Genomic DNA, 27,281 nt, shown 5'->3' with positions numbered 1-27,281 from the left:
TGCATAACAAATTGCTTAGCACAGAGAAAGGCTCAACAAGTGGCCTTTCCAACTTGTTGGAATCCACTTCCACTTGGAAAGTGGATTTCCAAGAAATCCAACAAGTGGATTTATTTTTCTTATAATCTTTGCTGATAAATCACATCCAAGATGGTGGGACAAGTTAGTTTTTCATTTGTATTAGATAAAAACTGTACTTCTGTTGGCTCTTCTGCCTGTCCTCTAAATATTGGTCTTCCTCAGAGTTCTCTGCTTAGTCCCTCTTCTAATTCTTCACCCTTTCTTTGGGCACCCTGTATTCCCCTTATCACACTTATTCTCACTATTGTTGATAACCTTTGCTCCTCCAGTGTGTGTGTGAATCATGTTTGTTTTGCTTCTATCATGGTTTGACCAAATTCAGTAAAGGGTGAAACCATATTGAATTGCCCTGGGTATGGGGCTCTTCTCTCCACCATTACTAGCCTAATGAGGAGAAAACCACAAGTAGATGAAGTAAATAGTAAAGAGGAATAGAGCAACAGGTAGCCTAGCTAATTTGTTCTGAAAGGTAAAGGGCAGGGAGATGTTTGGGAGGGGTTTATGTAATGGACAAAGGATATACTCCTTAGAAGATGGTCATGGATTATAAATTATAAGGACTGGTAATGAGTCTGTATGTTTTCTTCTGGTAGTGTGGAATGTAACACCTCCAGTTAATCTGTTCATGGTCCTTGTAAAAAATGTTATTGGATCTATATTGCCTCACCTGTCTTGTCTGATGTAATCACTATGTAGAAGGAACAGGAAAGAGGATTAGTGAGTTGATACACCCAACACACTACTTTTATTATAACTGAAAAGTCAGTTCTTGGAGACAGTAAAAAGATCAGTGGTTGCAAGGGGTTAGGGGGAAGGGAGGAATGAATAGATGAAGCATACATGATTGTATGATACTATAATGGTAGATACATGTCATTATACATTTGTCAAAACCCACTGAATACACAGCACCAGGAGTGAACCCTAATGTAAACTGTGGGCTTTGGGTGATAATGATGTGTTACTGTAGGTTCATGGACTGTAAGAAATATACCACTCTGGTGGGGGCTGTTGATAGGGAAGCTGTGTGCATGTGGAACAGGGATATATGGGAACTCTCTGTACTTTCTGCTCAGTTTTTCTATGAACCTAAAACTGTTCTAAAAAATAAAGTCTTTTTTTTTTTTAAATGTCAGTTCTTTCTTACAAAGTTCTGAAAAAAAAAATACAGAAAATTGAAATTACCTTCTTTTGAAAGCAACAGAACAGGCTTGTCAAAACCAGATTCCCACTCATTGTATGAATGAGTTCCTTAATTCTTTCCTCACCAATGTCTTGTGCTAGAGAACTTGAAATCATTCCATCTTCTGGTCTGTTAAAAAATAGTATGTAAATTTTTCAATTATAGACAGGACCAAAATTTCAAACATACATTTTAATGTGTTAAACTTACATATTCTTTATTTCCAAAAAAAGATTTCAGGCAGCTTACAATAAAAGACACAAGTAATAAACTTACTAGATAATAGAATATCGCCAAAAAAGACCAAATTAGGATTACAAATAAATAGAAAGGATGTATGCTAATTATAAGGTTAACCTGGTTGCTATGATGGAGTAGACAATTTTTGCTCTTGAATTTCCAGAAAACTTTGGCTTCTTTTTACTTTGGGTAAGTCATTTCTCAAAATTAGGAAGCATACAATTCATCAGAGGAGATAAAGTTTTTCCTGGTATAAATTCTGAAAAATTTATGTGGTAATGTCCTCCACAACAGTTTTAGAACAAATGCAGAAATAGATTTTTACATGGCCATTTCTTTTATTGACTTCTGAAAGAAAAAAAACCCTGAAAGCATAACATTCAAGTTTAGCTCAATGACTGTTCTGCCAGAATCTAAATACAATACATTACAGTATTCCAGTCAACACTAACCTTAAAGATGCCTCTCATTTTATCAGTTAATCCATTCTCAGCATCCTTTTTTCTTTTGCAAAAAACATAAGTTGATTTATTGCCTAGAAACCTGTAGAGACAATATTTGGAAGCTTAAAATTCCAGTTCCTTTTCATTTTTGAATAGCTTCATTTCTATGGCTTCAAATACTTTATGGTTCATTAGAACTTGGCAAAGATGAACTCCTTTAAGAGGAGAGATATCATTACTATTTAGACACATTCTTTGCATAAGATGACTTAATACTATGTCAACAGCATCAGAACCAGTAAAACAATCTTCATATGTTCATAAATGATGCCTCCTTCTTTTTATTTCCACTTGAGTCTGAAAGGAATAAATAGTACCATCCCATAGCTGAGTAGCTTGAAAAGGACCAGAACATCCTGGAAAAAAAAATTAAACATGTTTCTAACCAACACATATTTAGATTACACAAAAATATTTAAGTTTTTCAGTTTTGACTGTATGCTTTTTAATGGCATATCTGCTGCCATTGTCTTTCTTAAATTTCTACTCCTCACATCTTATGTAAACCATAACGTATTTACTAAGATTGCACCATGTATGCTAATAAAAACAAAATAGACGTAGGCACTTACTTCACTGATATTAAATATATTATTATGTAAATTTATACACCCTAAAATTACATGTTTAACTACTAGCTATACTTAATCTTGAAGAATATTATTTCAGGACACACTTAAAAAGAACGCACACACACTCTGGAGTCTTGATTATTACAGAACTGTGGCTTCACCAGCCTTTTTTGTTTTGCTTTCTTCTTTTTGTTTTTTTGATCAATGGCAAGTTCTTTATGAGCGAGATCTAGGGCAAAGAGCTCAATAAAATTAATCAATTTATTTTCCCTGTTGAAAAAAAAGTTTGTGAGGAATAATGAAAATCTGAAAACAATAAAAATGACCATCACCTGGGGAATCGTTAAATAAAATGTGGCATAGCCTTACTATGGAATAAACATTAAGCAGCCATTAGGAAAAATGAGGTTTACAGCATGGAAGGATATCAAGTAGGGAAAAACAAAACAAAACAAACCCCAAAAAGTTGAGCAGAACAATTTGTATACTATCATCCTAGTTATGGAAAAATGAATTCCCAACCTACACACAAATATATGTAAATAAATAGAAAGGTCCGGAAGGATAAACTTCAAACTATTAACCTTTTAGAACTAGGATTGTAATGAAAGAGGATGTTCGGTTTTCTATATATTTCCAAATTTTTATAAAGTACATATGTAAATTTTTCAATTAATTGGAGATAGCAAAATTTTTACTGAGATATAATTGACATACCACATAATTCGCCTTATTAAAGTATACAATTCAGTGGTATTTTAGTGGTCACAAAGTTGTGCAACCATCACTACGATCTACTTGACAGACCATTTCATCACTTCAAAAAGAAACAGCAATCACTCCTCATTCCCTTCCACTAGAGCAAATTTTTAAATAAAGAATTTTAAGAATGATAAGGGAATAAAACGAAACATCTAGAATGCTGTTTCTAGATTTTTGGGGTTAGAATCCAAGAATTTAGCTCTCTCCTCCTTTGACTGGATAATTGGAACCAGGATACCCAATTTTACTGATGAAATGACAAAAATGAAAACCCATCACCTTCAAATGCCTTTATTAACAGAAGCCGTTTGTCTATCCTTTAAATATTAGCCCGAGATACTGTGGACAGTATGGAGACGGGAGAGGGGTAAGGGTTAGAAGAGGGAGGGGCGATGGGCGGGAAGGGACGAGTTTGGGTGGGAAGGGACGTAGAAGGCTACGAGTTGTTGCGCGGTGGAGACAAGGGTATTTTCCATGGACCATCCGCCTCTAACTTTTTACACAAGAGGCTAGGTTAAGAAATAGCCTTCGTGCTCAAGGAATTTTCCATTTAGTACTTTCACCTCTTCTTCTAAAGTGTAGCCTGTCGACCAACAGCATTGGTATTATCGGGGAACTTATGTGAAACGCAGAATATCAGATTCTACAGCTGAATCCAAACTGCGTTTTAACAAAGTCTCCAAATGATTCGTGTGCATATTAAAGTTTGAGAAGTACTGTTTTCCTGGACTTCTCAAAGAGAGTAGTTCGAGAAAAGACCAAGTCGAGGTTGTTAGTCCAGGACCTGAGAGGGCAGGTGTGCTAGGAAAGGGGCGGGCCCCAGATTCCCGAGGAGCACGCTCCCCGGAGCTGCCCTCCCCTGCAGTACACACTTGGTATAGGGCTACCTGTCCTATTGATACCTGTCCTGTACAGGGCTACCTGTCCTCGTTTTCCGGCAGCAGCCACGTCTAGGGCTCCGCCCGCTAGGTGCTGCGCGGGGAAGCTCGATCTGGCTGCCAAGGGCACCGAACAGCGGCGTCAAAAGAACCGCCCGAAGCTCGCGTGCCGGCTCCTCCCCCGGCCCGTAACCCCGCCTCCACCTTGCACTCGGGGGCGGGGAGCCAAGGATGGCCCCTCCCCGCCCCTTCCGCACCAGCCGGAAGTGACGTCATGCCCCGGCCAGCTGGTCTTTCGGTCTTCTTCCCCCTCCCGAACTCTTCCAGCCCAGTCCCTCCCCTCCCCTCCCCCTTCCCTCCTCCGGCTCCTGCCTCTGAGGCCGCGCGGGTGGAGGAGGCTATGGAGTGAGCTGGGAGCTTCGGCCCCGAGCGGAAGCTGAGCGGGAGCCGCCAGGAGGTGTTTGGCTGGGCGGGGGAAACGAGCCCCAGCACCGCCCCTCCCGGGAGAATTGAGGAAGAGGTGAGTGACCGCCCACGGGCATCGACTGACCTCCTTCACCGGTCACGCTCCCGCCTGGGCTCCCTAGGCCCGCGAGGAGGGAATGGGGAAGACCCGCGCCGAGGCTAGGCCGCCCGAGGCCCCCGAGGCTGGCGACTGTTGCTAGGTGACGGGCCTGCTGGCGGAGGGCTGGGCTGGCCGGGCGGTGGGCGCCCTGGCGAAGCCGAGCTGGGGAGCGAGCTCCGGGAGCGGATCCCAGAGGCCCGAGTGCCCGGAAGAGGCCTGGACGTGACGGGAGACCGGGGGCTGGGGCCGTCTGTCCGGGGGAGAGCTCCCGGCTCCGGCTCCGGAGCTCGGGTTTCCGCGGTGGAGTTCTTGGTTCTCTTTTGGGAAATTGGACACTACTCCAGCGCTGGGTGAGGCAGACCCCCTCAGTTCTGAGTCCGCAGCTGGTAACCTGGGTTCCCGAGCAGGGCCCTGCCCCTGGCGTCCTTTTCTGACAGTAGCTGTAGTTCTGCCACGGAAGGTTATTGTGTTTGAGGTGGGTGGGGCAGGGGTTTTGTTAAGACTGAAAAACCCCTCGGTCGTTTCTGCACTCTTATTTGTCTAAGCGGGAGAGAAAGGATGGAGGAAGGGCAAGCCCGATAAAGCTCGCAAAAACTTCCTGGGATCCGATTGAATACATACCTATGAGCAGGATAGTAATTAGGGAAACCTGTATGGTCAAGTCAGCTCCTGGAACAGTCTTCATGAGACCACAGTCAAGGGACTTAAAAGCGCTATGTCAGTAGTGACTTACAGTTGTAAATTGCCATCTATGTTTTTTTTGTGGATCAAATCCAGGAATTATCTGTAGGGTGGCTTGTGTCACAAATTGGATTCCATCGTAGTAAGAAGTTTTCTAAGACGCGTTCGCATGCCTCTCCTTTCTGGAAAACTGACCTAGTTTACAGTCTGTCGCTGTAAAACTCGATCAGGCTCTGGTAATAGTTTGAAAGTCAGGTGCTTGAAGCTGCCTTTTGGACTTTGCAGGGTTTTTTTTTGTTTGTTTGGCTTTCTGTCTTTTTCTTTAGTATAAATATTTTTTAAAAGTTGAATAATGATTTATCAGCACTGTATAGGTAGAATCTTGACAGTATTAAATTGTACTCATAGAAGATGCTTTTGGGGGATTGTGTCATGGAACGGAACCTAATGGCAGGTAAGGACCTTCAGTCTGTTCAGATACACTTTACACAACGCACATGCAGAAACCTATTCTTTTGTCTCTAAGATCCACAAACAACCAATACAACAAATACAGGCATTGTATTTCTATACAACGGAATATTTCTGTACAAATCAACCCTGTAATTGGGAATAACTACTTATACTCACATATTTGGAATTCATGATATACTGCCACCCCCAAGAAAAATAGGTTCTCTTACTGTGTTTAACTCACGTGACTAGCTTCATCATCTATCCCTATCTATAGGAGTCGAAGTTTGACAGCTTTCTCTCTTGTGCCTCATAGCAATCTCTCATGAAATCCTGTTGATTTTGCCTCTTGAATATCTCTCATGTCTGTCTTCGTCTTCACCAGGAGTACTCTAGCTCCAGCCACCATCATCTCTCATCTGAAGTATCACTAGCCTCCCAATTATAGTCTACCTGCAGTTAGTTTTCCACACCAGACGGAGTGACTTTTTAAAACTGCAGATTGTCTCCATGTTTAAAACCCTGCAGTGGCTTTCATTGTTTTTAAGAGAAACTAACATTTTTAAAAGCCTGTTTGGGTCCTCCAGTTGCCGTTCCAGCCTCATCGCCACAGTGCTTGCTGGCATTCCTTTTTCCCCTAGTCACTGTTTTGCTTCAGGTACACGGCTTTTGGTTATGAAGCTTAATCTGCCAGGAAATGCACTTCCTTTCCGTTTCATCCAGTTAATGCCAGCTCTTCATTCATCTCACTTCAGGAAGACTTTCCTAATTAGGATAGATTCCCCTCATTATATGTTCTCATGACACCATCGCAACCAATATAGAGTTGCCATATTTATTAATACCTAATAAGTTTATGAGATGTTCTTCATCTCCTGTTGCTGTGTAAATGCTTAGTAAATGTGTGTTATATGAATGAATTCAATGAATGCTTACTAAAAGTGCCAGGAATTGTACTAAACATTCTTAAGTGCATCATTATCTTTAATCCTTGTAACAGTCAGTTGAGGTACCCCCCTTTTTAAAGGTTAGAAATTGTGTTAGTTTAGGTGTTAATAAGTATTAGAACTGATTTTTGAACCAAGGTTTTCTTGCCACTGAAGATTGTGTACTTAATCATATACCGCTTAATTTTCACACTCTGCGTCAGAATCACCTGGAGCAGCTGCTAAAAATATAAATGCCCTGACTGCATATTTATAGATTCTGATTCCAAATGTTTGAGATAGTACATAGGCATCTATATGGCTTAATAAGTTATTCAGTCATTAGATGGTATTAAATGTATATAGATGTTCACCAGAGTTTGAAAACCATCCTCTTAGACAACACTTAAGTGCTTTATGAGTTTCAGTTTTTTTATATTGTACTACAATGTATTTCAAATTTTATACATTCTTAAATCAGGGAAGAACTGTAGTCCTAAGGAAGTGACCTTAGTGGTCATTTATTCTAATTTCCTACCCAGTTATTCCTTTTCCCCTTTCTCCAGCTGCCACCCTAGCGCTCTTGGTACCTTTTTTTTAAAATTACAATATCAAGAATCTGACTTTCTGTAGTAAAAAGTACACCAAGTACATAGACTGGAAGTGCTTTCAAGAGTCGCATATACTCTGTCTTCAGAACTTACTGTTCAAATTACTGATTTTGATATTTAAGCACATATTGCCTTATAACCTCTCTTAATTGCGTTTTAAATCTTATTGTACAATGGTCTTAAGTTCGTAAACAGTGATGAAAACTGAATGTTTTATTTGTTTCTCCTACTGTACCTTGCATGGTGCTTTCCACTTAGTGGTACGCAATAATTTGTTGAATAGATGTGTTTTCATGGTACATTTCTAAGTCTCTTTAATTTTTATGTTTGTTTCTTAAATCAGGTTTGTCTCCTGTAAGTAATCTGTTCTGGCTCAACTGATAATAATTACTTTTTGTGGTTGTAAAGAGAATGATTGTACTCAGCTGGTGTAATCTTGGTTTTCTGAATAAGATTAAACATTACTTCTGTATAGGCCAAAGAATGGTATTAACCATTTTTCAGAAAACTATAATTTTTTAAAACTTCTGATCTCTGAGTGCTCCCACAAGAAAAAAAAAACATGTATTTCAAGAGTACATCTCAGGATCATCTTACTTTAGATATAAAAAGATAAGCACTGCGTATAGGAGTATAGTTATAAACATTTTTCCATGTTGAGAAGCATTTTACCAAAGGTATTTGTCATTAATGTAATTCTTATTTCAAATTACAAAATTTCATTTTATGAATACTTAACTACTTAAATGACTATATAAGGGGTATTCGTTTATTTTCAGGCATTTATGTGGAAAGAAATCTCAGGTCCTTGTGCTTCTAAGGAATAAAACAAACTATTTTTGAGTTCTTTTGTATTTATTTGTATTATTATTCTTTGTAGTCAATGTGAATTGTTTTGTGCTTATTGAAAGTCTAGTCTCTGCTAGTTGCCATGAGACTAACAGTTACTAAACGTAATTTTACGACCAGATGTAATTACAGTACCTTTATATTTGCATTTCAATATTTTCAATAAAAATGCAAGCTAATTCTACTTTTTAGTATTTCATTCTTGGCGAATTAAGGGACTCTTTGCCCTTGTTTTACTTGAACATTCAGGGAGGTTTTTTTGGCATAAATATACTTTTTTCTACTATAATCTTGCTGTGTCTAGAGTTTATGAGTAGGCAGAACTGAAAGAATTGCCAATACCTTTCAGCTCCTGTCATCAGGTACTGTAAGAACCCAGCCCACCTTCTGCCAGGTGCACGTAAAATCTAGTATTACAGGAGATTCACCTACTGGTTCTACTAAAAGCCAAGTGATGGCTGAGCCAGATGATACCGTGTAGTAAAATAAGACCGGGTCTTATGTTAATGTTTGCTCCAAAAGACACATTAGAGCTGATGGTCCGGCTCGGTCTTGTTTTGGGGGAAACACGGTAGGATGATACAATCTTGGGAGCATACTGACGCTGTCCCAAATCTTATTTTGGCTGAGATTTAGGAGGGGGAGATGATTGAATTTCAAGTGAATACTAAATTGTGTACAACGGAAATGGCTTATGTGAATAAATATTTCTGTAATTTATAACTGTCTGGAAAAATAGGCTTATTTATTAATCAAGTGAAAATTTGAAAGCTATCATATTCATAAAAGATATTTGGGCTCTAGATTTCTTACATGTCAAAGGCTGTTGCTAATAATTCAGAATCTCATCAAGTTCAGGTTTTATTTTACAAGCTCATTCATTAGCTTTCTGTTACTTTCGCAATATTCTTCTTGGGTCTCCTTAGGTCACCTTTTTCAAGCCCACAGTCTTTTTTAACTACTATACTGCTTAAAATCATGGTGCCCAAATTTTGATCTTCAATCGAGACATGTTTTCTAAGTTTTTGGCCTGCATGTCATTGAAGCAACTCAAATCCAACATTGAATTCTTTCTCCCACAGAACAAATAATTGTTCAAGACCTGCTTGGTAAAAGGTTTTTATCCTCTGCCTAGAATCTGAAATTGACGTGATTGGCTTTTGCAGTTTTGTCTCCTTCCTTTAGCAAATTAGTCATTAAGCTCCCTTCATTCTAACTCATACTTGGTTCTTAATTTTTCCTTTCTTCTTATTTACTGCTATTTTCTTAATTCAGCAACGTCTCCCTCTTTTAAAATTTGTTTAAAATTTTAAACATAAAAGTGCATAATGAAGTCTAATATGTAATTATAAAATAAACATCCATTTAACTAGCACCTTTGAAATACCCCCTCCACCCACCATCTCTTCCCTGTCATCTCCCTATTTCCAAGTGTTCTTTCCTTTGTCTTCTGCTATGTATACACTCTAAATTGTGCGCACGCACACACACGCATATACACACGCGTGAGTGTGCGTGTGCACATGCACAATATATATATCTTCCCTGAACTACATATTGATGTTCTCTTCAGTCTTGCTGTGTGTATTATTTTCATCCCTAGCACGAGTATATCATTACCTCTGTTTTGTGGAGTGGTTGATGATCTTACTCATGCCTGAAACCCTTCAGTGTCTTATCATAGCTTGATTTCTTACTACTTAATACCGGTGATCTGGCTTTTCTGTCTCTTTTGCCATACTTCTTCCTTACACTCCAGCTTTAATCTGAATTGTTTCGTTATTACTCCTACACTTTTCCCATTCACTGTCTAGTTCATTCCTACCTTTCAAGACATCTCTAGCATTACTGTTTTGGGGAAACTCTGTTCCATCTGTTCCTCTTTTTTCTTCTGTAACACTCTGTACGTATATTCTGTAGCATTTTGCCACTATAGGTTGATACATTGTGGGCTAATGCTGCATTCCCCCCCACCCCACATATGGTATCAGGTAACTACCGTGTTTCCCCAAAAATAAGACTGGGTCTTAATATTAAGTTTTGCTCCAAAAGATGCATTAAGAACATAAGCATTAAGGCTTATGTTCAGGGGATGTCATCCTGAAAAATCATGCTAGGGCTTATTTTCTGGTTAGGTGTTATTTTCGGGGAAACATGGCAGTGGGTACTCAGTAAATATTAAATAATTCACCAGATGAATTTCCACATCTGTTCCTACCTTGTGTATACTAATGTTTCCTCTTTGGATGATGGATAGGCATCTCAAATGTGAATATTAACTCTGAAAATATTCTCTATTTTCATACTGAACTATTTGTGGTTTTCAAATCACATCTCAGTCGTCCTCCCCTTTATGTCTTGGCACATAGTAATACTTCTTTCTGGAAAGCTCCTTCCTAATTTTTTTCTATCTGAAAAATACTTCATTTTTGAGCCCATTTTCGTGTTCCCATAGCATGGTACACTCATACCTCTAGTTAATTGCTATAAATCTTTTTATGTCTGAGTCTGTTACTGAACTGAGTCCCTGAAAAGCAGAAATGTTTCCATTTACATCTGTATTCCCAGTGTCTAACAAGTGCATGTAATATGTGTCTACTCAGGCAGCATTAGAAGACTGGATATGTAGGTTTTAAATAAAATTTTTGTGTCTCTTCACCTTCCCATCAAAATCCACAGCAGATGTTCATAGAGAACTTGGCATAGCAATAAATGTTTTCATAATGCCAATAGCAACATTTTCTAACTGCTTACAGAAATGCAGCATTAAATTAAAAAGGGAAAGTGCATCTGTTTCTATTTACAGATAGTTCAAATCTTTAATAGAAGAAAGTAGGTTATATTTGCATAAATATAATGTAATTAACAGAGAAAACAGGATACAAACTAATGCTACCTTAGTTCAGTGGCTTTCCAAATATTTTTGCTTGTGTATTCTCTAAATAATTTTGGAAAATAATGTACTTCTTTGCACGCTTTTAAGTTGATGGCATCTGAAATTTTTTTTTGGTCAAGAATTTAGATAGTTACAAAGGATTTGGTTTCTGTATTGTGATTGTTTTACTTTCATGAAAACCTTGAAGTTTTTGCTTCTTAATTTAAATAAATTTGTTCTTGGACATTCCTTTGACAATCATCTTGTTTCTTAATTATAATTCTGTGATATAAATAAGGCATGGGGTTTTGCTGTTCATATCTGTCCTGGAAGAAGTAAAGCATAACCTCCTTCAGTATTTCTTACCAAGTTTGATTCACTTTACTCATAAGGGACTTTCTCTTAAGATTAATGCATTGTCGAAGTGCTTTCTTCCTGTCCCCCAAAGTTTTTTATACTCAAGTAAATGCCCCATAATAAACTGGGATGGCTGAGAAAAATATTTTTCTTTGGTAAAGTGGGAGAAAATTGTGAAGAAAGAAAGAGTTGATTCAGGAGAACTTGCAGAACACAGAGTTTTCTCAGGTCAATCAGTTTTAGGAAAGAGTAGTTGAAGATTTGGAGTTTGTTTAAAACAAACTCTTTTTGTACCATGGACCCATTTGACAATCTAGTGAAGCCTGTGGACACCTTCTTAGAGTAACATTTTAGGGTCAGCTTGTCAATTTCTACAAAAGCCCCTGGTATATCGGTTGGATTGCCTTGAGTCTATACGTTGATGGAGAGAATTGACATTAACAGTATTGAGTCCTCCAGTTCATGAACACAATCTTTTCATTTATTTGTCTTCAATTTTGTCAGCAATTTTTTGTTGTTTTTATTGTACAAGTCTTGCATATCTTTTTAAATTTATCCATAGGTATTTCATAACCTTAAAATGGTATTTTTGAAATTTCAATGTTCAGTTGTCTGTTTCTAGTACATAAAAAATAGTCTTTTTTAAATATACTGTTCTTGTATTCTGCCACCATGCTAAACGTACGTATTAGTTCTAGTAGCTTTTTAATAGATTTCTTCTGACCTTCTATGTACATGATCATGTTATTTAGGAATAGAGAGATTTACTTCCTTCCCAATCTGAATGCCTTTTATTTTGTTCTCTTTATTGCTCTGGTTAGGCCATCCATTAGAATACTGAATCAGAGTAGTAAAAGTAGATATCCTTACTTTGTTCCCAAACTTAGGGAGAAAACGATCAATCTTGTATCTTAAATGTAATACCAGCTGTAGGTATTCAAAGATGCCATTGATTAGATTAAGGAAGTTCCTTTCTGTTCCTAGTTTGCTGAGAGTTTTTGTCATGAATGGGTATTGAATTCTGTTGACAATTTTTATTGCCTTTACTAAGATGATTTCTTTTCCCCATTATTCAGTTAATATGATGAATTACATGGATTGATTTTTGAGTGTTAAATCAACCTTGCATTCCTGAGATAAATCCCATTTGTTTGTGGGATTGGATTTGTTGAATTTGATGTGCTAGTATTTTGTTAAGGATTTTTCCATGTTGATAAGGGACATTGGTGTTCAGTTTTCTTGTTACGTCATTATTCAGTGTTGGAATCAGGGCGATACAGACTCTGTAACATGAAATGGGCCGTGCTCTACCCTCTTCTGTTTTCTGGAAGAGTTTGTATGGACCTGGTATTATTTTTTCTTTAAATGTTTGATAGAATTCAATAGTGATTCCATCTGAGCCTGGAGTTTTCTTTGTGGTAAGGATTGTAGTTATGAATTGAATTTATTTTATATAGCATTATTATTCCTTCTTGAGTCAATTTTGGTAGTTGTTGCTTTCAAGGAATTTACTATTTCATCCAAGTTGTTGAATTAATTGGCATAAGTAAGATCGTTATATGATACCTTATTTATTTAGAATCTGTAAGATTTATACAGAATTAGAATCTATAGGATTTCCTCTGTTTCTGATATTAGTCATTTGTATCTTCTTTTTTAAGCATCTAATCCATCTTTATTAGGGGAAATCATACATGTTTATCAAGGTAGGCTTCGTCATTGCGGGTGCAGGCAGCAACGTTTCAGCACACGCAGTCAGGACACATGGCTATACGTATATCCCATGTTCAAAAATGACGGTCCACTCCTGGATGGAGATTTTAGTATTATAATGAGGCATAATTAGGAAAGTTCATGAGGAGGTCACTGGAGGTTTCAGGTTGCTCCAGCTGGTTCAGGCAGTTTCAACTGGTTCACCCCCTGGTCTTGCGAAACATCCTGGGCTTGTTTCTACTCCGCCATCTTGACCAGAACCTCTTGTGTGTCTTCTTTTTTAAGATTTTATTAATGTAGCTAGAGATTTATCTTTTAAAAAAAAACAGATTTGGGCTTTATTGATTTTTTTTTTCTTTTTTACTTCTCTATCAGTATTAAATTACATTAAATTTAGTCTGTTTCATTGATTTCTTCTCTTCTTTCTACATATTTTGAGTTTATTTTTTTTCTCTTTTTCCTCCCAGCCTTATAAAGTGGAAGTTTAAACAATTGATTTTGGACCCCCCCCCCCAATATAAATATTTAAAGCTATAAATTTCCCACCAAGCACTGCTTTACTTACATCCCACAGATTTTTTTATGTTCATTCTCTTCAAAATATTTAAAACTTTTCACTGTGATTTCTTTTTTAGCCTGTGGGTCATTTAGAAATGTTATTAAATTTTCAAGTATTTCCATTTTTTTCCTAGATATTTATTGATTACTAATTTCTAGTTTAATTTCATTGTGGTAAAAGAACATATAGTTCAGTAGTTTTAAATATGTTGCGATGTATTTTATGGCCCAGTATATAGTCTATCTTAGGGAATGTTCCATGTATACATGAAAACAAAATATTCTGTTGTGGAGTGTTTTTAAGTCAGATTGTTTGATAGTGTTGTTCAGGTCTTCTATATTCTTTCCGATTTTTTGTCTACCTTGATCTGTATATATCCATCTGTTCCTGAGAGAGGACCCTTGAAGTCTCAACTTTAATTGTGGATTTGTCTATTTCTTCTTTCAGTTCTATCAGTTTTTGCTTTATTTATTTTGAAGCTCTCTTACCGAGTGTGTACCCAGTTAGCTTTGTTATGTCTTCTTGATGAATTAACAGCTTTATCGTTATAAATCCCCCTCTTTGTCTTGAAGCCTATTCTGTTATTAATATACTAGCTACTCCAGCTATTTTCACATTCTTTTACTTTTAAATCATTTTGTAAAGTGGTTTTAAAGTAGGTTTCTTGCAAGCAGCAGATAGTTGGGTCTTGCTTTTTTATCTAGTTTGACAGTCTCTGCCTTTTAATTGGAATTTAAAATCATTTACACTTAATGCAACTATTTAAATGGTTAGATTTTAAATCTACTATCTTGATATTTGTTTTCTAGTTGTCACATTTATTCTTTGTGCCTTTCTTCCTCTTTTCTTACTTCTTTTTGTATTCGGTTTACTTTAGGATTCCATTTTATTTCCACTATTGGCTTTTTAGCTATATCTTTATTATTTTAGTTATTACTCTAGGGCTTATAATATGTCTTTAACTTGCTGCAATCTACCTTCAAATGATGTTATGCTACCTCACATAAGAATATTTCAAAAATAAACTTTCATGTCTCCTCTCCTGTCCTTGGTTTGTTTTGTCATTTTTATACTTAAGCACATTATCCTTTTGTTAATTTTACTTTAAATGATCTGCTATCTTTTAAAGGCAACATGAAAAGTGTTTTTTATATACCCACATAATTTTTAAATCCAGTGTCCTTCATGCCTTTTGTAGATTGAGATTTCCATCTGGTTATCTTTTTCCTTCTGTTTAAAGGACTTCCTTTAATATAGTACCAATCAGTTGGCAACAGATTCTCTCAGATTTTGTTATTCTAAAAAAGTCTTTATTTCACATTTATTTTTGGAAGTATTTTCCCCCAGGACTTACAGAATTCTAGGTCAGTAATTTCTTTTAGGACTCATTCAGTTGTTTTCTTGTTTGCACAATTTCTGAGGAGAAGCCTTGGGAAAATTCTTATCTTTGTTCCTCTCTATATAATTTGCCTGTTTTCTCTAGCTACTTTTAAGATTTTCTCTTAATCACTGATTTTTAGCTATTTGATATGTCAGATCTAAGTATGGTGTTCTTTGTGTTTATCCTGCTTATGGTTCATTGAATTTCTTCGTGTTTTGTATAGTTTTCATTGAATTTGGAAAAATTTTAGCCATTGTTTTTCAAATAGTTCTTCCTTTTCCCTCTTAATTTTGGGACCCAGTTATGTATGTTAGACCATGATATTGTCACGGAGACTTTGTTCATTTTTTTTTCAGCCTTTTGCTCTATCTTCAGGTTTCGCTACTCTCTTTCTTACACTGTAATTTGTTAATTATATCATCTGAATTTTTTTTTTCACCCAAAGCAAAATACAGATTTAATGCAGTCCCCATCAAAATTCCAATGGCATTTCTCAAAGAAATGGAACAAGTAATCATCACATTTGTATAGAACCACAAAAGATACAAAGCAATCCTGAGGAAAAAAGAACAAATAACAAATGTGTTTCTGCTCTGGTCTTTTAACAGAGACACGCAGAAGCACCAAATCAATTACAAACAGTTGCAGTTACTTATACTAAAGACGAGAATGTCTTCGTTAATGACATTTCTTATGGTTAGAATGCTTAAACTAGTGTAAAATAATTTGAGAGCAGAGTATTATTCATCAGCTTACACTGTCAGAAGAAAACTAGTTTCTTTTTGGATGAGAACACGTTACTAGTTTTTTAATGTGTAAAGTGGAATTTTGCTTTAGGAAAAGCAGAAGGCAGGATTAACAAGTACATGCCACATAGCCACTCTCCCTAACACCCATGGGGTGTCACAATACCACCCCATTTTCCAGGCTGGGCAAATAAAGTCTGTTACACCTAGTCCAGACAGACTGGACCACTGCTTTCATGTTTGAGATGCCTGGGGTGTGAAGAATGAAGAAATATCAGGAAATATGACCAAAAAATGTTTTAAATGCTTACATTTTAATAATTCATACTTCCTGATAAGTGAATAGTGAAATGCAATATAGGCAAGCTCTTTATGAAATAAATTCAAGTTGAATATTTCACAAACAGAGCCCCTTCGCGTGCTGACCTCGAGCTGCGGTCAGGATGTGGGCCTCCTGCTATGCGAGGACTAGCTCAGGTACAGCCCAGGTGCGTCGCCGTCTTCTTTCTGTTCCTGAGTCCAGGCCTGTAGCTCTCGGTGTGGGCTCCTGTTTCACCTGGCTGACTGTTCACAGCTGACCTCGGCACACACGTCCCCTCTCTGGGCCTCAGTTTCCCCATCGGTAACAGAAGGACACAAGGTCACCTGTCTCCTGACAGAGCTGCTCATTTCAACAAAAGCAGAGCTGGTGGCATTGCTCCGTTTTGATCTGTGGATCGCAGAACTGTACCTTTCGCTCCGGTGTTTTACGTGCAGACTGATGGCTGCAGCGTGGACTCTTAAGGCCCTGTTTCTTCAGCTGCCCTCACACTTCTCGCCAAATGCATTCTTCTCAGTTACAATCCAACGTGCAAATGTGCTTTTTGAGAGAGAAAATCCACCAAAAGAATGGTTTATTTGGGGAAAGAAAAAAGAAAGTCACCAAGGAGTGTGTATATGCATACTCGCTGGTTGGTGTTCCAACCAGCCGCCCACGTGGCTGAATTTTTTATTTGAGAGTTTCTTATTTCATTTCTAGAACTTTCATTTGGGTTTTATTCCCCCTTCTTCTTCCCCCCCCCCCCACACACATACACACACACACACACACACACACACACTCTCTCCAGTTCAAGCCATAGTTTGTGTAGGACTCAGTCTAGTTGTGTAGGACACAGCTCCCTGGCCCATGCTGGTGTTATGAGCCTCTCCCCCCACCCTGCCCACCGGCGGCTGAGGCAGTCGGTTGCCGGTCGTCGGTCAGCCACTCACAGCAGCTCACTGCAGCTCCAGGAAGAGCTGTTGTTCACAATCTTAACTGTAGAGGGCACAGCTCACTGGCCCATGTGGGAATCGAACCAGCGACCTCCGTGTTAGGAGCACGGCTCTCCAACCACCTGAGCCACTTGGCCGGCCTGGGTTTGATTAATATACCATTTTCTTTTATTATGTTCATGCTTTCCTTTAAGTACTTGCACATGATAGCTTTTTAATGCCTTCGTTAGTTCTATAATCTCTCGTTTTGGAGTCTGTTTCTATTGACTGATTTTGGTCTTGATTATCATCCCATTTTCTAGCTTCTTGGTGTAGCTGATTATTGAGTGCATGTTGAACATTGTAAATATTATACTGTTTAGTATCTGAAAATTTTGTCTTTCATGAGTATTGGGTTTTGTTCTGGTAGGTAGTTAAATAATTTGTGATTAGTTTGATCATTTGAGGGTTGCTTTTAGTTTGTTAGGGCTGGTTTCGAGCAGCTTTTAATCTAAGAACAGTCTGTCCTACTAGTAAGACATGGTCCTGGGATTTCTACTGAATGCCTGGAATGATCAATGAGGACTCTTTCTAGCTGGTGAGAAATTAAATGATTTGCAGCCGTGCGCAAACTCGGGAGCTATTCAGCTCACAGCTCTGTAGTTGGTCCTTGCCTGACCTGGTGCTATTTCACACCATGCACGTGCAGCTTAGTATTCAATAAAGCATCAAGGGGACCACCGTGCATTTTCTGGAGCTCTGTTTCAGCAGTTTCTCTCTCTCTCTCTCTCAAAAAATTTTCCCCTTCTCTTTGAAATTCTATCCTCCCAGCCACCTCGGCATCCTTAAATTCAGTTTGCTTCCTCAACTTTTTTAACTCAGCTAGACTGCTGCTTGGAACTCTGCTTTCTGCTCTGGAATTTGCACTGTGCCTCTTAGCAGAAAGCTGGGGCAGTCCTAGGGTTCACCTTAATTTGCTTTCTCACTGGGATCATATAGCTGTGCTGCCTGTTCAGTGTATGAAATGTTTCCTATATATGTTTTGTCCATTTTGTAGTTGTTCAAAATGAGAGGTTACATTTAGTCTTTGTTCTTCGATTATGGCCAGAAGTGTGTAAAATTTTAAAAGTGTTTTGTGACCTATGTTTGTGCATGTTTTATTGTCCTTCTGTCATCAGTTATTTTCTTTTAGAAGATATTTTCAAATGATTTCATAGTTCAACAGCAATTATTTTAATGAACAGAACTTTTATAAAATACAAATTTATTGCTTAGTATAACATTAACTCCTTTCAACCATTTTTATATGGTTGTTTTTAGTGTGAAGGAAGATTCAGACACTTTACACCACTGTAAGTCTTAAAGGGTCCCAGTTATACTCTTATAGTTGAACAACATTCATGTCAGTGTCAAATGTGAATATGTCTTTCTCTCTTCCTGGTCTGTGACAATTGAAGTTGAAGGGAGCAGTTTGGTTCCTATACTTATATTTGCATTCGAGTTATATTGGGTTCTCTAAAGACCAAACCAACATGTAGCTTTGAGCTATAGAACTGTTTTGCTCATTGTTTGGGTATACTAAGCTTTTCGGACTAAATCATGAATGTTAAGTGCTTAAACAAGTAAGAACAAGTGATCACAGCGCTCCCCTATCCCTCTGTTTCTAGGTAACTGTAGCCAATATTGCAGCCATGGAGTCCATGCTTAGTAAGTTGAAGAATACTGTTACAAAAGTGACAGCTGACGTCACGAGTGCTGTAATGGGAAATCCTGTCACTAGAGAATTCGATGTTGGTCGACACATTGCCAGTGGTGGCAATGGACTAGCTTGGAAGATATTTAATGGCACAAAAAAGTCAACAAAACAGGTAAGTTTTAATTGAGTCTAAGTGGAAAAAACACATGCTAGTAAGTACCATCGTGTTTCGTGTATGCATGTTTATTTTAAGAAATGCCAAAAGTAGTGGGTTCTCAAGTTCTCTTTTCATCTAATGAACTCATACAAAAACAAATGCTTCTAAACACGCCCTGAATCTCCTGGTTATGAATATATTGTTTGATGTATCATCTCATAATTTTGCTTACTTAATAAACGTATCAGTTGAGCAAATGTGTATATAGTATTAGATTTTAATATTTAGTGCTGTATGTTTTAGAATAAAAATTGTCATTTTTCCTTTTCATATTTGTCAATAAGTTATTGGTAAAAATACCCAGTTAAAATTTTCTGACATTAAAATGCATTCTTATTTAGTGCATTCCTATTCCCTCTTTTATTCTATAGCCTTCTAGGAAATAGACTTTTATAATATTCTTTTGTGTTTAACCTGATAGTTATTACCATCAGAATGGGATACATTTGTGGAGTATAATCATAATGTGTCTAAGGATATTGATTTCAAAGCTATTTTAAAATTAACTGGTCTTATAGTGAGGGGTAGTTTGAATGAGTTGTATTATTTATTTATTTTTTTAATTTTAATTTATTAGTTTCAGGTGCACAAGACAAGGTAATACTTAGACGTTCATCATTTATATCCCTCACACTGTGAACCCCCCTGCCCCCATCCATTATCTCGCCGACCTCACACCGAGCCATCACATTATATATATAAAATTATAGTTGGCATTCATTAATGTTTAGCTTCTGGTGTACAGTGCCATGGTCAGGCATCCACAGTATTTTTTTAAAATTTGATTTAAGAGACCAACAGATGGTTCTTAGAAATGTGGAGGATCATTAGTGTTATATTTTACTAAAAGCTTTCTGTTAGAATTGTTAAAGATTTGAAAAAGTTTGCATACTTAAAACCACTTTAGAAGGATGTTCTTTAAAAAGAAAAGTCACCATTTCCAAAAGTACTTTTACTTCTCTGCAAGTGAAACATTTGGATTGTAAGACTTAACGAGATTTATTACACATTTTCCAGTGACTGTCACAGTCATACAATTGCGGGTTTGTATTATTTGTCACTTTTTCAAAATCAGCTTATTTCCTAAATAAGTATATTAAAGACTGAATTGGCTTTGATTATCCTTTTATGAAGTGGGAATCTTGGCCCTGTGATGGATTGCTGGCATGCGGTCTGTACCTGACCTATAAATCTGTCGTTTGGTTGGAAGTCTAAATCCAAAGTTGTTCTGTATTTTAAATGTTGATTGATTTGTCATTTTTGAACATTGTTTTTTCTTTCAATTCACCAAAAGCTCATCCACAAAATAAGTGATTTATTGAGTATTGATTACTTAACGTGTAAAAAGCCATTAATCAGGTCATAAGTTATGTAAATGACCAACCTCCAACATTAGCACAAATTGCTTTTATAATCAATTATACAAGGGGAAAATAAAAAAGCACCAAATTTACCAAATTTTGTGTTATTTGTTAAGGATGTGGTAACATAATAGTGTCTTTGTCCTTAACCAAAAGCATTCTAGGTATTTGGGTTTATAGTAGTAGTTCGTATGCTGACCTCTGATAATATTGGAGTTTCTGTTGTTGTTCATAGAACATGAGAACAGGCACAATTAATAGATAAATGATTAGATATTGCATAATAATACAGCAATTCTCAATTGCTAAAACTGAGTTTTCTTAGGAAACCTTACTACAATTCTCCCTCACCCCCCCAAAAAAAATTATTGCTTTGAGGAAAAAGATAGTTTGGGAATATTTCAGTGCTCTCTATGAATATGGTTTCGAATTTTTTTCTTTGCCTCTTTCAGATTTCAGGGGTCAGACTTGATTATTCTGTCTGGACTACTGGCTAGTTCCTTAAGGAATGCTAAGTCTCTAAACATTTGGCATTGTAGCCTCATTTTAATTTCTCAATTGTATGAAAAGTTGTAATTCTTTCCCAGTTGCCTCATTTTTATTAAAAGGGAGTCATAGATAATCTAGAGCTATGCTATCCAATATGGTAGCCACAAGCTACATATGGCTATTTCAATTATTTAAAATTAAATAAAATTAAATTCAGTTCCTTAGTTTTACCAGTCATATTTCAAATGCTCCATAACCACATGTGGCTAGGATTACCATATATGAAAATGAGAGAAAAATAATGGACAAGGGTACTCGCCTTAGTCCTTTTTTCCCACATAAAGGAACATTAAGACTGAGAATATCTCTCTTACCCTCTCAGCCTCTCTTGATCTAGCATACAGTGTACTTGATTGCAGTGGTGGTTTATAGCAGAATATATGATCTTAAATTTGACTCTGAGGTAAACACCAGCTTAGGAACTTTGCGCTAGGAGATTCTCTGACCTAGTTTTAATTGTTAAAAATACATGTTTTTTAGCTCAATATGACAGTGAAATAAATCCTGTGATATTCAAGCCATTATACTTAAAGTTTGTTTTGTTCTCTTTCTCCTCAAATGCATTTCACTTTTTTTTACATGATCTTCAGGAAAAGTATCACAACATAACGTTGTCCAAAAAACACAAAAAAACAAAACAACAATATTTCCAAGTTAAAAGAATCCTTATATAAGTAGTATTTTCAGGTTTTGTATACTCTTTGAAAGATTATCTGTGTATTATTCCTAGGGTTATTTCAAGTTCACTTTAGTACATGATGAATTACAATTATAATTTTCAGATCATGTACAACTTTTGACTTAAAAAATCTACATGTTTGAAGGCCTTTGAGAAGAGTAGTAATAACATGTACAGAACAAGAAAAGTGCATACTTGTGAACCATGAATGCAGCAAGATGCAGAATTGGTAAATAAAAATGTACCTGTGGCTGGTAACTTCATTGTACCTGATTAGACATTTGTATTATTATTCTGGCCTCCTGCTTCCAAAAGTCAATTTTTGTTGGTTTTGAAAGACATTCTTTGAAGAAACACCTCATAATGAGTAATTTATGAAAGTGAAATTAACTCTTTAAGACATTTTTTGTGGTTAAGTTCTTGGGACAATTTTGTATACAAAATAAACAATTAAGATTGTAAAAAGTTATTATTTGGATAAACTTAACCGAATATAATATGCAAACACGTTGAAATGGCTAGATCTTTAATGATATCTTATTAGCATTTGAAACTTCTATTTAGGCTATGTATTTTTTAGTTTCTTTTTTAAGTGTTTGTTTAGAAGCAGCTCTTTTAGTTCCTAGCCATTACTCTTTCTAGAATCTCAGTAGAGATGCTGAAGACATTTCAAAGTGACATTTAGGGAATAAAAATTGTGTCTCTAAATTTTGTAAATATAAACTTATTTTAAAGAACCGATACAAAATAGTGCATAAATCATGAGTGTACAGCATGACGAATGTTCACAGTGGACACACTCGTGTAACCAACACCCAGATCAAGAAAACATTGCTTATACACGTGTCTTCTCAGGTATCCCGTCCCCTCCCCAACCACCACCACCACCTTCTCTCCAGGGATAACTGCTATCCTCTCCTTTGGCACTGCAGAATAATTTTGCCTGTTTTTAACTTGATTTAAATGGAACCATGATGTGGACTCTTCTTGTGTTTAGCTCCTTTTCCTTAAATGTTTGTTCATGAAATACATCTATGTTGTTGAACATAGTAGTTTTTCTTTTATCGATATATATTATGAACATTTTTGTATGTGCTGTTGACGTATGTGACACATTACCTAGATAGGGAATTGCTAGGTTATCGTGTATGTGTGTGTTCAGTACCAAACAGTTTTCCCAGAGTGGTTGTACCAATGTACACTTCCGCCAGCAGTTACAGTTTCTCCACATCCTCGCCAAACCGTTTTATTAACTTTGAAAACCAAGTCTTTTTAATTTTCAGCATTCTGAGCAGAGGGCCTATTTAATATTTGTAAATTCAGCGAAAATATACCCTACTCCCGTACCTTCTGCACTTTTATCGTGGCTGATAGGTGATTGCTGGGCATAGAGTCTATACTGCTGTGTTTCTGTTAGAGCTTTGTAACTGACTTAGGCTTTCTATAGAGCAGCATGGTTAGTATTAAAATGGTTCTCTAAACTTAGGCACTCTTTTCATATTCTTATTTCATTTTTAAAGAATATTTATTTAAGAAATATTTCTGAGATAAATGCCCTTGATTGGATTTCGTTAGGTTTTCTAATTTTTAAATTATACTTTATTTAATAAGTCATTAAAGGAAAATTTGTTTTTGCTAAACTATATGTATAACTGAGAAATAATTTGCTTCATATATATATCCTTTAAAAATTGAAATCTTATCACCTTATAACTATCAAGGCTGCTAATATGTTTAAATAATATGTAATAAAAATACTACATGTAGTTTTGGTCCCATATGTATACCTAAGTTTTACTTCTTTCAAGTAGAAGAATAATTCTACATTTTGAAATTTCTATCAACTCTCCAATATCAAGCTAAGGGGTGAATTTTTTTGGGGGGGGAGATATTTTAAAAAATACATGTGTATGTGTGTGTATGTTTAATTATAAGTCAAATTTTGCCTGCTTTTCAGGCTATTTAAGCATTTATTTTTTATTATTAAGATTTCTATTTATCTTGAAACAAGATTCTGTGTTGCCAGGTAACTATTCTTCAAAATGGATTTAAATGTGTCCCACATTTGTTATGATCTTTTTAAATCCAGTTTTGGAATAGATTTTTTTCTTTTTTAAATCGACAGCTTCAGTCTTATTTTGGTGAAAAAGACATATTTGTTGGCCTGTTTCTTTTGCTCTGGCTGCTTCATAAGGTTCATAATACGCCCAGTTAAATGACTAGTCCAATGAGGATAATGAAGATTGATTGATTCTTTAAAATTACATCAAAAATATTTAAGTATTTTTCATATTTTACCCCCTCCACCAGATGTAAGCTTGGACATAGTCCCTTTACTGCAAAATCTGCATTATATATGCAGATATTGTGTAGATTAAGGCATAATTAAATTCTTACACATAGTTAAATTATAATAAATTAAAAGTTTAAAATAAAAGAAACCATTGTGCAAAGCTGAATGTGCTAATCAAGTTGCTTGGATCAAAAATGATCATCTCTAGTAATTTTAAGGGATATATCTTGTTATCTCTCAGTCTTCTCAAAACCAACTTATTTATTTATTTTTTTTAAAAGATTTTATTGGGGAAAGGAAACAGGACTTTATTGGGGAACAGTGTGCACTTCCAGGACTTTTTTCCAAGTCAAGTTGTTGTCCTTTCAATCTTAGTTGTGGAGGGCGCAGCCCAGCTTTTCAGGTCTAGGTCTAGTTGCCGTTGCTAGTTGCAGGGGGCGCAGCCCACCATCCCTTGGTGGGAGTTGAGTCGGCAGCCTTGTGGTTGAGAGCCTACTGGCCCATGTGGGAATCGAACACGCAGCCTTTGGAGTTAGGAGCACGGCGCTCCAACCGCCTGAGCAACCGGGCCAGCCCCAAACCAATTTATTTTCAATTTAAATAAAAATTTAGATTTTATTTTATTATTTTGAGAAAGGAACGTTGTCCCAAAATCACATGAAAAATGAAGAATATGATGCTTGGCAGTCACCACTGGTCAGTCATAAAAGGTCCATAAAATAGAGATCACAGAGTGTATCTGTGTTTTAAAACCATCTCTGCTACCTCTGAGGCATAGGTTAGTGGAGGAATGATTGCAGTTATGGAATCCTAGACACACTGGTTGGAATTCATTAACTTAGATTTTGTTAAACTATCTTGTTTTCAGTATGTGTTTAACTTTGTATAAAGCAAAGTAGCTTTTAAAAATGGTACGTTAGGCCTATATCAAAAGATACAGCTTCCATTTTGGTAAATATTAGTTTTTAGAATAATTTTGTTTAAAGCTAAGCTATTGAGAAAAAATATTTTTTAGGGGATAACTTTCTTTGCTGATATATTTTAAAGAATACGAAGTGAATAAATAAACAATAGAGTGCTAAATATTACTTACGTTTTGTTTTAGTAATTTTTGTATAAAAAATAGCCTCATTTTAATTAGAGTTAACAGTTGTTGAATTTTAAATGGAAGATATATTGATGATTGCACTACATTATCTTTTCTGTATGTTTGGAAATTTTCCTAATGAAAAGTTGAAAAAGATTTTAATTCAAGATGATAATGAAAAGCTTCTAATAATTGCTTATTTTTATTGACTATCTGTAAGCAATAAGCATCTGAGTGTTTTCTAGGTATATAGTATCTTCTATGGTGGCTACAGAGATATTTAAGGCATAGTTTCTTCAAGAAGCTTGTAATGCATATAAGGTGGCACGATTTTTACACAAGCGATAATGTGTTAGCAGAGTGGGTAGTATAGTGAAGTAGTAGAAGGAAAACAGTTAAGACTATCTGTTCTGATTAAAGATTTTGAGGTTCAGGCTAAGAGTTTTCTCTTAGGAAGTCAGTATGAGGCCCAAAGGGTTAGTTAATTAATAACAACTTTGTTGAAATTGGTTCATTTTAATAAGTTCCAACTGATTGGAACAAAGAAAATATTTTTAAGGTAGTTGATAACCTATTGTGACCCATGTAGGAATCTCATCTTTGACCTAGAACAATAAATAAATGAGAAAATTTTGTGTTGTTTCTTTCCTTTAAGAACTGCAGTGTTCCTTCCTCCTTGAGAGTGGTAAAACTGCAAAAGCACCAGCCATTTCATATGATCTTTTTTTTTTAAGATGTAAAACATCTTGAAAAAATAAACACATTTAAATTAGATGTACTTATAAAATGTGTTATAGCAGAACACTTACTAAAATAAGATTGTGAACATGAATAGTGAGATAGGAACCTGAACATCTAGGTCATTTGTTTTTCAAATTAATATTACATAACACTCTTAGCTCCTGGTTGTCTTGTGTCTCATAATGAGCAAAAGAGCTAAGATTATGTGTTTATATATCAGTGCTCTTAAAAGTGCTCATTGAAATGATGGTTTTCCTGAAGGCATATGTCATGTTTTACTGGGGTGCTCCATATGTATTGGCCCTGTGTTATTTCTGGGAAGACAGAATGGTGTATTGGGTAAGAATGTGGTCGCTCAAATTAGACTGACTAGTTTTAAATCTCGATTCTCATCTTACCAATTGTGTTGATGAGAACACAATTGGGAAGTCTTAGATAATACACTTATCATCTTCACAATGCCCTCATCTGTGAAGTAAGGATAATAACTTGTCTTATAAGGTTGTTGTGAGGAATGGAATAATTCCTAAAAAGTACACAGATGTTAGCGGAATGGGATTTTAAAATTGAGTTACTAAATCATCCCTTTATGTTATCATTTTTTTTGAGACTCAATTGTCTAGTACCCTTAACTTATTTATTTATATATACATACAAGTATATATATACATGTGGGAGGTGAAGGAGAGAGAGACTGCGAGCCTCCAACTTAAAACAAATTATATTTGAGAAATTTACTGGCTTGAAATTCTGCAGTGAATCTCTGTTAGGTGATTAGGTTGCCAGGCTAACTTATGAAAACAATAATCATAATGTGGCAAAAGTAATTAGAGAAGAGCAATAAAATGGAAAGATACTGTCTTGGATATTGATAGTTTAGTAGTAGTAGATTTAATTAGAGGCTTTTGAAAAAGACTTTTGTAGAAATGCTGGAAGGTCCATTCAAAAATCTTTCAAAGAATTTTGAAGGCTAGCATTCATTCTTTGCTAATTTTGCTTTCAACTTCTTCAGTTTTCTTTGCATTTAGGTTGGAGATCTAGCATCAGTGATGTAGTTCTCAGTAATAGTAGCATATCAACTATCAATAAGGCTATTTTTTGACTGATTTGCTAAGATTGGGTAACTGGATGGGAACTTTTTTGGGGGGGTAACAGAGAATGAAAGAAAGAAGATGCATGATTTTAGTAATATGAAAAAAGCTGTGAATGATCTCAAAGAGAAGCAACAGGGGAGCATTTTCCTGTACTGGTAACCATTCCCAGTTTCTACCCATAACAAGATGGGAACAGGGTAGGAGAGAGAGAGACTGAGACAGAGAGATTATAGGTTATTCATATGTAAAAGGAGCTTATAAATTGGGTTTTTGTATAAACAAGCATTCTGACATGCACAACCTCTCTTTCAAAAAGCATTTCAAAATTTTGAAGTGTACTCCAGGGTTATCAGTATGAATAGCATTTTGAATTTTTAAATATTTCAACTTTTATTT

The 27,281-nt window shown here is 36.2% G+C and overlaps 1 protein-coding gene across 9 annotated transcripts in view; it reads left to right on the top strand.

Moving 5' to 3' along the window:
• The first annotated feature begins 4,474 nt into the window (after positions 1-4,474).
• Positions 4,475-27,281, top strand: part of SCYL2 (SCY1 like pseudokinase 2) — a 58,897-nt gene continuing 36,090 nt past the window's right edge. For 3 of the 9 annotated variants that reach the window (XM_081059694.1, XM_081059700.1, XM_081059696.1), the window contains exons 1-2: positions 4,478-4,739; positions 18,836-19,036. In XM_081059694.1, the coding sequence (XP_080915820.1) occupies positions 18,860-19,036 (177 nt within the window). In that variant the 5' untranslated portion in view covers positions 4,478-4,739; positions 18,836-18,859. Of the gene's footprint in view, positions 5,135-18,835; positions 19,037-27,281 lie in introns of all 9 variants that reach the window. The other 6 variants (XM_081059697.1, XM_081059699.1, XM_081059698.1 and 3 more) reach the window with 6 other exon arrangements.

This window comes from Rhinolophus hipposideros (genome assembly GCF_964194185.1).
Source record: "Rhinolophus hipposideros genome assembly, chromosome: 9".
In the NCBI taxonomy this organism is placed as follows: Eukaryota; Metazoa; Chordata; class Mammalia; order Chiroptera; family Rhinolophidae; genus Rhinolophus; species Rhinolophus hipposideros.
This window is presented reverse-complemented; position numbering and strand designations above follow the sequence as displayed.